Source organism: Cynoglossus semilaevis, chromosome 14, assembly GCF_000523025.1.
Source record: "Cynoglossus semilaevis isolate Cse_v1.0 chromosome 14, Cse_v1.0, whole genome shotgun sequence".
Lineage (NCBI taxonomy): Eukaryota > Metazoa > Chordata > Actinopteri > Pleuronectiformes > Cynoglossidae > Cynoglossus > Cynoglossus semilaevis.
The window spans coordinates 21,987,781-22,003,106 of record NC_024320.1 but is presented as its reverse complement, the minus strand read 5'-3'; the positions used below and the strand labels follow the sequence as shown (position 1 = coordinate 22,003,106).

At 40.8% G+C, this 15,326-nt stretch overlaps 2 protein-coding genes across 2 annotated transcripts; both read left to right on the top strand.

The window, feature by feature from the left end:
- The first annotated feature begins 1,135 nt into the window (after positions 1-1,135).
- On the top strand, positions 1,136-10,835 carry susd2 (sushi domain containing 2). Its single transcript, XM_008325850.3, has 16 exons — positions 1,136-1,294; positions 1,386-1,581; positions 2,331-2,482; positions 2,592-2,759; positions 2,843-3,014; positions 3,401-3,602; positions 4,743-4,828; positions 5,458-5,726; positions 6,026-6,160; positions 6,248-6,406; positions 7,076-7,324; positions 8,048-8,231; positions 8,326-8,420; positions 9,431-9,610; positions 10,081-10,177; positions 10,259-10,835. Exons 1-16 carry the CDS (start codon positions 1,234-1,236, stop codon positions 10,302-10,304), a joined length of 2,451 nt encoding a protein of 816 aa, XP_008324072.1. The 5' UTR covers positions 1,136-1,233; the 3' UTR covers positions 10,305-10,835.
- A 934-nt stretch (positions 10,836-11,769) lies between these two features.
- On the top strand, positions 11,770-14,193 carry LOC103390125 (heat shock protein beta-1-like). The gene is made up of 3 exons (XM_008325851.3): positions 11,770-13,252; positions 13,331-13,394; positions 13,990-14,193. The coding sequence occupies exons 1-3, from the start codon at positions 12,859-12,861 to the stop codon at positions 14,147-14,149; spliced, it is 618 nt and encodes a 205-aa protein (XP_008324073.1). The 5' UTR covers positions 11,770-12,858; the 3' UTR covers positions 14,150-14,193.
- Positions 14,194-15,326: the final 1,133 nt, after the last annotated feature.

Genomic DNA, 15,326 nt, shown 5'->3' with positions numbered 1-15,326 from the left:
GTGTTTAGCCATACTTGTATTAGTGTATAACGATACCTCACACACACACACACACACACACACACTGGTCCTTTACATTAAATTGTTTTAAACCAGAACAAACTGTGACTCTGCAAGATTTTTATCACGAGTTTTTAAATAGAAAACACTGTCAGGAATTTTCAGGCTGCAGCGCCATCTACTGACTAATAATCCATGTGAATAATAAAAAACATTGATAAATAATAATAATGTGGATAATAATAATTATAATAATCTTCAGTAAAATATTCTATTTGGAGGTTTCAAACTCAGTATGTGTACGGTGGAACGCTCCATTATGGTATATTTATTTTCCATTGGCAAACTGTAGGTGGCAGCAGACCTGAGCTGAGGGGTGAGTGAATTATATTAATTTTATTTGCATTTTTTACAAAAGGATTAGAAGTTGCAGCATATATTTATACTGTATATTTATCAAGTATATCAGATGTAGCAACTGTTAGCTTAACTCTGGAAACACAAATATAAATCACAATATAAAGATTTGAGTCGGAAACAGAACGGGAGAAGCTGGGAAAACATAGGAAAGACTGAACTGTGAATTGAATTTAAATTAAATTAAATTAAATTAAATTGTCAATACCTGGGAAAATTCTTTCTTCAAAATTAAAAAAAAGTTTAAAAACTGGCCATGAATGTAAGTAAAAGTAGGAAGAGAATTTTTAGGTTCAAAAATATACGTAAAAAAGTTTAAAGTTAGACAGAAAAAAGCTGATGTTAACAAAAAAAAAACCAAGTTTGTACTTTCAAGAAAATGTTCAAAAATACTATTTTTTTCTTCTGTTTTTTTTCTCTTCTGATGGTGAACTCACAGTTGACGTGAATATCTGGTGCGGCCCCTGGTCCACAGACCGAGACCGTCGCTCAGCAGCAGAGCGACTCTGATCCACACGACTGCCGTCAGTGTCTGCACGACAGCAACTGTCTCCAAAACAAGTAGAGATGATGATGTTAAAACACAGATTACAGACTACCCCCCCCGATACCCCCCCCCCAGTGAGGAGATCATCAGTAGATGAGATGGTGAAAGGTCATCTTACGCCCACTGCTGGCTGATGATTAAACCCATGTTTGGGTGATAAAGAGGGACAAGGTTTATAAAACCTGCTGAGTGGAGCTGCTCGTGCCTGGTGTGTGTGTGTGTGTGACTCCGTGTGTGTGTGTGAGTGTGTGGCAGCTGACAGTTCCACCATGGAGCGACTTCCACTGGTCGTATTTGTTCTTTTGCTCTCAGCCGTCTGTGGAACATCAGGTAAGAAACGACGGAGGTGAAACGTCGAAAATATAAAATGAAGATTTTATTTTTATGATTCGTGGATTCATTTATCCGTACGTGACGACAGGGCAATCCTGTGAGGACAACTGTGGAGGTAACCTGGGCTCCTGCTCCTGTCACACCACATGTGGGTCTCTGGAGAACTGCTGTGAAGACTACAGAGAGTACTGTGTGGAGATCTACCCCCACTCTGGGACTTACTTTGGGGGAACTGACATCAAAATCCTCAACGCGACTTTTAACACTTCTCAAATCATATGCAGGTGAAACAATAATTATGTTACATTTTTAAAATGTGTTTTGATGTTTCGGATGATGATGATGATGAATAAACAGTGAAAGGAATCTAAAGGTACATGTTCTTCCCTCCATCCCCTCCAGGGGCGCTATAAACAATATTTGAAAGGTCTTCATTTTAACAGTTTAATATAAATTTTAATGATAAAAAATATTACCATTAAAACATAACTTAAAAATATAATACATTAATAATAGTATAATGGCAGAAATATTAAATATCAAAATACAACGCTATAATATCTAATATTTGCAAGGCAAAAATTAGCCTCGCAATTATTAGGTATTATACTTTTCTACTAGATAAAATTCAAAAATGCACTCCAAAAGGTAAAAGGAAGTGTTATTTAGGAAACTCAAAACTTAAGTAACTAAGAAAATAAGGAAGTTAGCCTTGTGCGAAGTCGCCCCAAACCTCACCTTTTTCTTAGCTCTATTGTCTCAGAAACTAAAATGTTTTATGTTGCGCTAATGCCACCAACTGTATGAAACATTTTCCCTTACATTTTACCCCACTGCTGGCAGAAAAAGAAAAGGAGAAGATGCAGACAGGGGGCAGTGTTGCTGCACATAATATTATGTAGCATTAAAATGATTTTTTTTTTATAATTGAACTGATTATATTTTTTATGACTTTAACATTAAGATCGTAGCATGCTTTGGAGCTCGTACGAAGGAGAATTTTCTTTTTTGTTTGTTTTCTTTTTAATCGCAGGTTCAACAATAATACTGACACTGTGGGCTACGTGGACAAAGACAGCAGAGGGCACTGTATCTCCCCTCTGCTCTATGAAACAGGCTGGATCCCTTTGCTCATCTCCTCAGACAACGGGACCAAGTTCAACAGAGTGGGGTCCTGGCTCTCAGGTAGAAAACACGTCGGTGCTAATCGCAGCTAAATCGTCTCTACCGCCATCTGTGGTGTCAACAAAACAAAGACTTTTTTTTTCTTTCCCTCATGTTTTCATTGCTTTAGTGCATACCGGTAAATTAGATGCTCGATTGAAGGCCGTTCTGCTCAACTCCACCAAATGGCAGTACTACGGCACGCCAAATGTCGGAGGAAGTCTTCACATGCTGTGGAACACATCATTGGTCAAAGCAGAGAGGCTCAACATAGAACTGTGGGGGTACAGAGAGAGCGGTCAGTACTGACCAACCGCCGGCCATATTTGTAATAATAACGAATAAATAAAGAGTAAAACTGTGTTGAATTCCCTTCTGTAGGAGAAGCTTACACCGACCAATGGTCTGCTCAGTGGAAGTATCTGTACTCACTGGCCACTAATTATACCAACAACGGAACCTTCGTCTTTGTGCCCAAACCATCAGAGAAGTTTTCCAGCTGGGAGCTTGGAGCTCTGCGAATCAGCTCCAGCATCCACCCCGAGGGCAGTAGGTAGGTGGGAGGGAGTAAAAAAAAAAAAAAAAAGTTTCATCCTTTATTGTCTGCTTTCCTCTAAACAGAATCATATTTTACTATGATGATTTCGGTTGCTCTTTTAATACACATTAAACAATCTATGGCAGGGGTGCCCAATACGCAGGTCGTGGTCTACCAGTAGATCGCAAAGGCTTATGTCTTACTGCGCTCCTTCCTCTAACAGATCTGTGCCCCTAAAAGGCCCTAACCCTCATTTTGGGACCACTGTCATAGACTTTGAACAATGTCATAATGTCTTATAGATAGCTTCTTGTAGCGAAGCTTCACGACGAATGATAAACAAAAAATGTTGTTAAAATTTTAATTTTTTTTAAAGTCGATTCATCTGTTTTTTTTCATAGGGACGTGGAAGCCGCCTGGTCGGAGGACCACGCTCTAGCTTGGCACCTGGAGGAAAGGTTCAGGCAGAACTCAAAGGTTTGGGCGGAGGAGAAATGTTTAGCGTGGGACCAGCTGGAACTGAAGTTGCCCAACTTCCTGAGTGAGATCACAGACTGTCCCTGCACCCTGGCCCAGGCCCGGGCGGATACCGGACGCTTTCATGTGAGTACACGGAGTAACGTGTAGTTCGTGTTTAACAGCATGGACGTATTACTGTGTTTCACAAAGTATCACTGATGTACAGTGGTCCATCGTCTATCGCGATACGTTCCGCGATAGGTACGCACGTATAGTTTATGTCTTGCAACACCCTGTATGTATGTGTTACAAAATATTGCAAAAACCTGCGATAGAGCGAAAAATCCGCAATACAAGAATACATTTAAAATATTAAAAAACCTGCGATGCACTGAGGGCGCGACAGCCGAACCACGATACAAGGACGACTGTCCTCCCAAGCTCCGACCTGCTGCCAACACCAGGATTGCTCATCAGGTCAAAGTCAGAGGTTCGTCTTAAATATAGATCCAATAAAGATCTTATCAGCGTTTACTGGCAGAGCAGCTCAGCTGTAGAGTCATGTGACCGACACACAACCACAACAACCCAATCTGTGGTCCTAATTAAAAAATGAAAAAAACACACGTGTCACGTTCACATCTTTCAGCATAACTTACTACACACAGGCTTTTGTACTACACCCCCCACCCCATGTCTCACGGTAACATTGAACTGGTCCATTCAGGTCACGTGACCAGGAGAGATCAGTGAGTCCATGTGATCAGGTCGACTGGTCATTGAGTCCTTTAATGGCAGCAATTAAACTGTTTAGGTTACGTTGTATAAAAATAAAGTAATTAAACTGATCACGACTAATACTGTATGTTATCAAAATACATATTGAAGTATTACAGAGTTACCATGGGTTTTATTACGCTAACAAAAAAAGGATCAGGATCAAAAAACACATAGTATTGGTATCAGAAACACCCCAAAGTATCGGTATAAAAACCCAAAAATGTAATGGTCTCAAAAAACAAAGTATCTGTATCAAAAAATACAAAGTACTGGTATCAAACACACAAAGTACTGATAACAAAAAACACAAAGTATCGGTCTGAAAATACAAAATATCTGTGTCAAAAACAAATGACAAAAAAGTGATCGGTATCTTATCGAATCTAAACTTCTGGTTGGCCCATCGGTATTTGTACTGAGTTTCACCTGGTTTAACTAACCAGTCCAGTCAGTCGGGTGTTTCTGAACCTGTCCTGAGAGTCCTGCTACTGTCCTTGTCTTCAGACAGACTACGGCTGCGACATCGAGAAGGGGAGCGTGTGCACGTACCACCCCGGCAGTGTGCACTGTGTCAGGGCCATCCAGGCCAGGTGAGTCCTTCACCGTCCCACCATCCCAACGTCCCACTGTCCCATGGTCCCACCGTCCCAACGTCCCTGAGTTGTCTGTGGGTAGTGGAATCTACGTCCCACCGTCCCACTGTCCCACCGTCCCACGTCCCAACTGTTTCCTGAGTTACGTCCCACTGTCCCACTGTCCCACGTCCCAACTGTTTCCTGAGTTGTCTGTGGGTAGTGGAATCTTGATTCTTATCAGTGACCTCAGTGACCCCGGGCCACGCCTGTTGGTTATATCTGTTCTATATGACATCTGTAATCTGATGTATCATCGTGTATTTACCTTGACCTGAAGGCTAGCAGTGATTTTTGCACGTATTTTAGTGATGCGATATTCCAACCGCACATTACTGCAATCAGTGAAAGAAAAAAAAAGAATCCTAAATCCTAAAAGAATACTAAAGCACATGTGTTAAACACAAGGCCCGGAGGCCAAATGTAGCCCACCAAGTCACTTTGAATGGCCCGCAGGATATAGACTTAAAAAAAAAAGTTCTTTACTAAATTAGCAATACGTTTTTGAACTTAACCTAAAGGTTAACACCTAAAGGTCAACACCTAAAGGTTTGACCTCGACATTGTCTTCCTGAACCCCTCGTCAGTCCTAAGTACGCCGCAGGACAACAGTGTTGTTACGACAGCACTGGAGCTCAGGTCCTGACCGCAGACTCCATTGGAGGAAGTACCCCCGACCGAGCGCACGACTGGGGCTCGCCCCCCTACAAGAGGCCTCCTCGAATCCCCGGACAGTCCCACTGGGTCTACGACGTCCTCAGCTTCTACTACTGCTGCCTCTGGTCCGACAACTGCAACTACTACTTCAAACACCGACCCTCCAGTGACTGCAGGCGCTACCAATCCCCCAGTTCAGGTGAGAGAGGGTTATTATGGTTAGGATTAGGATTAGGATTAGGGGTAAGAGTTGGGGGTGTGGGGCGAGGTTAGTGGAAGGGGTATGGGGCGAGGTTTGGGTTTTTGTTATCGTATTTATCGGATGGATGGATGGATAGATCTAGGTTGGGGTTTAGGATTTAGGATTAGGATTAGGAACCAAACTTTAGGGGTCAGTGTTAGTCTTGGTAGAGTTAGGATTAGTAGTGTGAGTATGGGCTGGGATTAAGTTTTTCTTGAAATCGTATTTCTTTATAATACTCGGAAGTTTACTTACAGCCGTCGTGTTTGGAGACCCCCACTTCATCACGTTCGATGGTGTCAAATACTCCTTCAACGGTAAAGGAGAATACACGCTGGTGACCTCCGAGAAAAAACATCTGACCATTCAGGGAAGAACAGAACCTGTGAACGGTGGGAGACCAAAAAAAAACAAAAAAGTCTGGAACGTCAGAAACTTTAACGAGAAACCAAATAATAATCCTGCTCTGTTACTTTAAGGAACCGCGGTCAACGCCACACAGCTGACCTCCGTGGCCATGAGAGAAGCCTCCTCTGATGTCATCGAGGTGCGGCTGATCAGCGACCACACTGGACTGGAAGTTCTGCAGAATCAAAGGATGCTGTCGTTCTCTGAGCAGAGCTGGATGGATCTGCACGGTGAGGTCCACATTAGGTCACTTCTCTGTCGACTTCAATTCAATTTAACGGAAAAAAGAACTTTGAAGGCAGTGAGCTTCCTGGTTTAACATGGTTTTAACCAGGGATGTCCGATAATATCGTCCAATATTAGCATATTAGCATATTAGCATAATTATGTAATCTCTGTAAGAATCGTTATCGTTATCCTCGGATAATGGAAACCTGAAAACGCAATGCCTGGGTTTCGCCGAATGATGTGTGCTTTAAAAATAGTTTTGGGGGAAAACAGCTGTATGTGAAAGTGAAAGCCAGTAGATGGCAGCATTGCTGCTCATTTTATTAATCTAATTTTATTAATTTATTTTGATAATGCAGGATGCTGGTGCCAGGAACTCATACAGTGGTTTGTACAGATAAATTAATAATTATTACCAGGTGCTCAATAACTTCTGGTTATTGAAAAAACATTTCTGTCCCCTAGGGGGAGCATGGCAGAAAATAATTGAGAAACACTGCTTTAACCACTGCCCCGCTATATCGCTATTGGTTGATATCGTAACTGAAAATTAAGTGTTTGGACAATAAACACTAAATAAAAGTTATTATCGGACATCCCTAGTTTTAACAGTACCAGGTGGACAAGATGAGCTCCGTCCGATACTCGACTTCACCAAATCTCTCCTGCAGGTGTTTTTGTGTTTTCTCCCAACTCCAAAAACGTGACCGTCATGTTTCCCACCGGAGCCGGAGTGGAAGTGCGTCTGACCGAGGGAACCATGACGACCACCGTGCTGCTGCCAGAGGATTTCAAAGACCTCACCCTGGGGCTGCTGGGAAAGATGAACGGTGACGCCAGCGATGACCTCATCTTCAAAGACGGCCAACGGGTGCAGAACCAGAGTAACCCGAAGGAGCTGTTCGACTTTGGGGCGAGCTGTAAGAAATCAGTGAATAATTAGACGTTGGTTTTTGTTGACATATTTTACTGCAAATTATTTACATAATTATTATCAAACTGCTTAAATTGATAATAAAGTAAAAGTCTAGAAAAATGAATAAATATATTCATACAATTTACAAATATTGATTATTAAATAAAAATAACATAATTATATACAAATATATTATGTTAGTATTAATTTATAAGTACATTATAAGTACATTATACAATATCTATAATATATGTAATATATACAAATAAGTACATTATAAAATATCTATAATATATGTAATATATACACAAATATTTATGTATTTTCTATTTAATAATCAAATATATCATTTTAAAACAATATTTTATGGGAAATATTTTACTGCAAATTATTCACATACTGTAATTACTATCAAATTATTTACTAATTGCTAATAAAGCAGAAAATATTGGCATTGTCTGTCTTCCTGAGCCCAAGCTGTAATACCCCCCCCAACCTCAGGGGGGACCAGACACACACTTTCTGAACCACCAGATAACAAAAAATTGTGTTTAATCTAGTAAACAAAATCCAACCCTGTGCTAACTGGTTACAGCCCATCGTCATCATCATCATCATCATCACCATCGTCATCATCATCTTCATCACCATCATCATCATCATCATCAGGTCCTCTCCATGTTGACCTTTGCCCTCACACTCTTGCTCTTCCTCTGGTTTTCTACAGGGGCCGTCTCCAACGCATCTGCCTTGTTTACATACGACTCACGCCACCTACTGGACACCTATTACTTCTCTCCACGACATGACCCTGAATTCACCCCTGTGTTCTTTATCCCTGAGAACCCAGACGATCCACTAGGGGAAGTGGCCTCTGAGATCTGCTCTGGAGAAGGTTCTAGTTTCTGCAGGTGGGATTTAAAATGACGGAAACTGTCCAGCAAAAAAACCAAAAACTATATACTTTAAAGTATCACTGAATATTTTTGACTGTTTTCTCTGCAGGTTTGACATCCTGGTCGGTCGGAATCCAAGGATGGGGAACGCTTCCAGGGCGTCGTTCCAGAATCACTTTTCACTCGTGGATGATTTAAAACCAGGTAAAAGAATTTATTCATTCATCTTTGTCCTCTAACTGTTTTCAGCATTGACGAGTGCTGCAGCCAATCACAGCAGTCGATGACCATTCACACTCACAGTTAGTCTGCGGTACTCAGAGTGAACTGCTGACCTAGTCCTGCTGCTTTATGGGACATTCAGGGTCACCATCTGTTTGTACGCTAACCATGTAGCTGTGACTGTCATTGACTACAGTGTGAATGACTGTCTCATTGACTACAGTGTGAATGACTGTCTCACTGACCACAGTGTAATTAACTATCTCACTTACTACAACGTCAATGACTGTCTCACTGACTACAACGACAATGACTGTCTCACTGACTACAGAGTGAATGACTGTCTCACTGACTACGGTGTGAACGACTGTCTCACTGACTACAGTGTAAAATGTCTCACTGACTACGGTGTGAACGACTGTCTCACTGACTACAGTGTGAATGACTGTCTCACTGACCACAGTGTAATTAACTATCTCACTTACTACAACGTCAATGACTGTCTCACTGACTACAACGACAATGACTGTCTCACTGACTACAGCGTGAACGACTGTCTCACTGACTACAGTGTGAACGACAGTGTCATTGACTACAGTGTGAATGACTGTCTCACTGACTACAACGTCAATGACTGTCTCACTGACTACAACGTCAATGACTGTCTCACTGACTACAGCGTAAACGACTGTCTCACTGACTACAGTGTAAACTGTCTCACTGACTACGGTGTGAATGACTGTCTCACTGACTACAGTGTAAACTGTCTCACTGACTACAGTGTAAACTGTCTCACTGACTACGGTGTGAATGACTGTCTCACTGACTACAACGTCAATGACTGTCTCACTGACTACAGTGTGAATGACTGTCTCACTGACTACGGTGTGAACGACTGTCTCACTGACTACAGTGTGAACGACTGTGTCATTGACTACAGTGTGAATGACTGTCTCACTGACTACAGTGTGAATGACTGTCTCATCCTGCAGTGATTTCCTGTGGTTGGCTCTCACCTCCGGAAAATGGGAAGAAAGTGGGAACCACGTATTTACAGGGAGCCAAGGTTCAACTGTCCTGCAGCGATGGATTCACCCTGGAGGGTTCCTCGGAGAGAGTCTGTCAGGAGGACGGCCGGTGGTCTGGAGAGGAGACCAGCTGCGTGGTTCCTAGTACGAATAAAACATAAGAATCATGACTTTCTTCTAAAAAATGACCCAGACATTAGTGGTTTAGCGTTAGCTTCAGATTTCACTGCGTCATTCTGTGTGGGTCAAAGAAAAGGCAGCGTTTCTGTGTTGGCCGACGTCAGCATGCTAACTGGGTCAGGAGGTCATTCTGATTCAGCTTGAAATTTGGGGGAGAGACTGGGGGGGGGGGGCTAAATCGTTCTGGAGACACTGTCATGGCAGCCTGTGAACACTAGAGGGACAAAAAAAAACCATCTACAACAAAACTGAGAAAAATCACAGAAATGAATGATTTTACTGAGGGACAAAAAAACATCTACAACAAAACTGATAAAAATCACAGAAATGAATGATTTTACTCAAGTGTAATTTAGTGCCATCTACTGTGTGTACAAGTGAAGTAACTGCAAGTATTTACTGTAATAAGTATTTACTCGTTGCTGTTCTTTCAGGTAACGTTGCTGGGATCGTGGCCGGTTCCGTGGTAGGAGCCGCGGCCCTGGTCCTCATTATAACGGCCCTGGTACTTCACGCCAGGAAACAGAAAAGGTTTGAAACAATCTGAACATCAACATCAGTTCAAACCAGCAGTTTTTTCACCCGACACTTTTTTTCTTTTTCCACTTTCAGAAAATCCAGAGGTTTAAATGACACCACGTCCAGTGAATCTTTGTGATCGCTGCCCCGTCTCTGGACCTCGACACTATGACGCACTGTCACTGTGGGGTTTTTAACGACAGAAATATTTAATAGATAAATAAATAAAGTCACTCCAACCGAAACACTGGACAGAAATCCCACAAGTGAGAAAAACGTGTTTATGTTTCAGTCGTTTTAACTGAACCTCAGTGTTTAAACTGGACAAATCTCCAAATTAATGATTTTTTAAATTATGTATTAATTAATTATTTTACACCTATCATTATTAATTTTAAGTATTTTTTTATTTTTCCTTTCTTTTTAATTTTTCAAATATTGGTGTACCATTAAATGAATAAAATATATACGTGCCACAGTTTAGTGATGTCTGAATTTTCTAGGAAATTAAATGGACAAATAAAGAAATCAATTTTATTGATTAGCTTTTATAGAATTAAACATGTGTAAAATTGTCAGTAAAGTTGTGTATTTCACGTATAAAATAGTTTAATTGATAACAGTTCTTTAATGATCCTGGATGTAAAATTACTATATTAAATATACTTTATTAAAGATATCGATCCTGGATGTAAAATTATATTAAATATACTTTATTAAAGATATTTTTTTAAGTAATATTTATGATGATTGAGGTGCATGAAGTACATTTGTAACTAGGGGTGTGTACTGTAGTTTAACTTTTGTTTTTGTTGATATACACCACTGTAAATTAATATATATAAAAAATGAGCATTTTAGCAGTTTTTTCTCGTTACTATCCCTTTAATGCGTCGACTGTTTGTCCAGGATGCTCAGTATTTACGGGGGTTAAAACCTTTGACCTAATGTTTTGAACCTTCGCTGGTGGAAAGGTTACAGTTATGGCCTCGTTAATAAACATCGTTCCTCTACGACGATGAATGTCTGATTCATCTGACTGATTTATTCTCGTTAGTCTCCGTTCATTATTCCCATTACCCAGCAGCCACTGGGGCTGACCACATGTCAGATTCCTCACCGTCTCGTCACTGAGTCAGACTTTCACTCTCACTCTGTCAGATGGTAGTAAACCACAGCGGTGTGTTTACTAGGACTGAGGACGCATGTGGTGAAATGTTTTTAATAGGGATCTTCGATGCTAACTTTTTCACGATATTCGGGATGTTGATATTGGCCAAACACTCAATTTTCTGATTCAGATATATAAACTGATACCGATATACGCAGCCATATTCCCCTTTCAAAATGCGGTAAACGTCTTGGAACCCTTCAAGTAATTAAAGCATATTTTTTTGGCAAATTGCTTCACAGCTAACTGACTTATGTGCTAATTTCTAGCTAACTTCAGACAGCTTCTCTAGTGTATGTAAAAAAGAAGCAATTGTTTTAGCTTTTTTTTTGGACTTTTTTTCAATTATCTTGTGGAAAATATGATTTTTTGAATATGAATTTTTAACCTATTTCTGAGCAAATCTTTGGGCAAGTATTGGCTTTTTTCTAGCCACGGTTAGCATTAATTTCTGTTTTAATGTTTTTGGATGTTTGGGCTTACTTTGAATCCGTATCAAGTTTAGCATTTTTGAAATTATCTTGGACAGCTAAGTCATTTTTTAGACAATCTGTTCAGCTAGTTTCGGATAACTTCTAATGTTTCTTTTTTGGCATTTGACCTAACTATCCACAGTTTCTGGGCTAGCCTGGAATATTAGCTATTTTTTTCTACCTATTTAATATTGACAGCACGTTAGATAAACTCTTGGATGAGCATTAAGCTAACTTTTCCTTTCACGTTTTATTTTTATTTTTCTGGTTTCTGAGCCAGTTTGTTTTTACATTTCTGACGATCATTAGGCTAAGCTAATATTTCAGCCCATTATGTAACCTTTACGGCTATTTTAGCATCTGGCTAGCATCCATGAGCTAAATGTTTTTGACTTGAGCTGCTGTTGTGGTCGGAGCTTGTTGTAAACACATTCCGCTCATTGTCAGCTAGCACCGCTTTAGCCTGACACTCATCACATGCTGATGTTTATTTGGTGTCATGTTTCTTCTTACATCAGCCGTGGCCTTTTACACTGAAGCTAACCGTGTTGTTGACAGAGCAGAGTGGGAACGTCCCGAACCGTTCCCTCACATCGCAGCAGGCTGTGAATCCTCGGCACAAAGAGCAGCAGTGTGTGACCAGACTGCAGAGGCCGCCGCCGAGTAAACCGTCCAGAGTCACTGACAAACAACTTCTCACACACGCTCCAAGGATATAAATACAAAAATAAAAAGCCAGCGTGGTCCAGTGAGGGTAACAGAGGGGTGAGAGTGGAGCGGACCGCACTGACGTCAGGACACTGAGCTCACACTCGCTCTGACACAGGTGTCAAAAATGAGTCAGCTGCGTATAAAAGCACGATCCACCTTAGCTCAGAGCTCATGTTCACTCCCTGGTGGCGGCAGAGTGTAAATCCACAGCTCCTCTATTGTCCACTGTCCAGGTCGTTAATCCAGACTGGGTTTAGGTTTTTTTTTCGAGGTGGAGCCACAGAGTTTCCAACAACTCACAACAACTCTCCCTGTGATTCCAACTTGTTTTCCAGAACATGGGGGAGCAAAATAAAATATTATCCCGACCCATTTTCTGCCGTGATGCCGGCTGGGATCCATTCCCAAACTGGACGCAGCCGAGTCGCATCCTCCAAGCGCAGGACTTTGGCTTCCCTCCTTTCCTGGAGCCAAATGATCTGGACTGGCTGACGTGGGCCAGGAAGAGGCTGGCGTCCATGTCGTGGCCCGAGTTCGCTCAAACTCCGCTTCTGTCTCCGCTCATTGGTCGTCAACCCGCAGCGCTGGGAGAAAAAGATCCGAGACATTTGACCAACGGCGTGTCAGAGATCCTGACGGGACGCGACAGCTGGAAGATTAGCCTGGACGTCAACCACTTCTCACCAGAGGACATTACGATCACCACCAAGGAGGGATACCTGCTGATATCAGGTGCTGCTCCAACATCTGATTTAAAAAAAAAGTTAAACAACATTGAATTTTACACTTTGTTTTTACTGTTATTTCTAGGAAAACATGAGGAAAAGCAGGATCAGCAGGGAGTGGTTTCAAGATGCTTCAACCGGCGGTACAAGTAGGTTCTTTTTTTTAGTTCAATTTTAAAAAATTGACTTAAAATATTAAATATTTATGTATAATTGCAATTCACAGACTAAAGTGTACTTTTTGTCCTTCACTAATGAGCGTCTTCCAGGCTTAGCTTTACATCTCCACTTCTTTGTTTTTTAAGATGGTAGAATTCCAGATGCAGTACTGCCGCCTACTGGGCGTACCTCCGACTTTTGAACATTGACTTTTCACCGTTCAAACTGTGAATGGTGTAAAAACTGAGAAAAGGCAAAAATACCAACAGAGGGCAGCATCTATTCCCCCTGTAATCATAGGAGAAGATCTGTGCTGCCCCCTGCTGTAAAAAGGCAGACGACGCAACACTGAACAAATAGATAACAGATCAATATAAATCACATCAATTTTAAATATAAAAAAGTATTATAAAATATCAAGTACATTTTACAACACAATTATAGACATGGTGTTTTTCGAGCAGTAGGGGTTCAACATTGGGTTTGTGGCCCTCGACTGAAAGGGCTGGGGGGGTATAAGTTGAGGGTACAAATACCAGCTTCAGCTCTCCAACAGTTGTTCAACACTGTCTTCCTGTGTTAAAGGCTGCCACCTGGTGTTGACCTGCAGCACATCAGCTCCTCACTGTCCACTGAGGGACTCCTGTCCGTGGAGGCTCCTGTTCAGGGGACGACCACCATGGACCTGAGCCGAGAGCTGGTCATACCAGTCCAGACCAGGGAGAGGCAGGAGAGTGCACAGTGAGGGAGGAGAGGGAGAGAGAGTGAGAGAGAGTGAGAGAGAGAGAGCAGTAAATATTTGTGGTAATGGCTAATAATAGTAACAACTAGGGATGTCCGATATTAACTTTTTGCCGATATCTGATATGCCGATATTGTCCAAATGCTTAAATTCCGAATCAGATATCAACCAATATTGATTCATAAAATAAGCTGCAATGCTGCCATCTAGTGGCTTTCACTTTCACATACAGCTTCAAAACTTTTATCAGGGGCAGACATCATTTGGTGAAACCCCGGCATTGCGTTATCGGGTTTTAATTATCAGAGGAAAAAACGTATTCCTACAGATATTACATAATTATGCTAATACCGGGCCGATAATATCGGACATCCCCAGTAACAACAACCACAATAATACTAATAATAATGTTTGAAATGAATGTTTGTTTTTGTAAATGACTTCAAAGATTGTTTTACATTGTCAAGTAAATTTTAAAAAGTAATTTTTTAATCTTTTTACATTAAGAAAGTCTAAAAGGTTTAGTTAACTTAGCGAAAACTAAAATCCCATTCATGCTAATTAGCATGTTGTATCTCATCATAGATCTGAGTCGAGTGCATTTTTCTGTTTAATTTCTCTTTGAATGCAGATGAAAAAAAAACTTTATTGTCGTGGGTTTAAAGCATGTGGTTGTATTAACTGACGTCAGCCTCACGAAGCTGTTCTGATGACGTCACCGTCAACAACTGTCTTAAACAACTCCTAATAAACAGTGTTGTTTTTTCCCCCTTTATGTCACGTTTACACCGAGATCACGTGATCAAACGAAGTGGATTTTGTAGGTGAAAAATTAAAATTCAAACTAAAAGTTAAATTACACTTTATAAAAAATTCAGTCCAAAAATTCAATAAAACCCATCAGTGAAAAGAGTAAATGGCCGGTCGCGAATCAGGTGTAATGAAGCCTGAATCATTGAAAGGTAAACACTGACATCTAGCGGCCGAAAGGAGGCATGTATGGTGAACTAGATCGAATTTATGCCTTTCTCGGTTACAGAACTTCAGTTTGGAAGAATTAAATATATGATTATTAAATAATTAATTATATATCCCCAATAAATATATTATCATATGACATTATTATTATTATTAACATAATAACAGGTAGCTGTAAGACAACAAAAACTATTTTATAAAT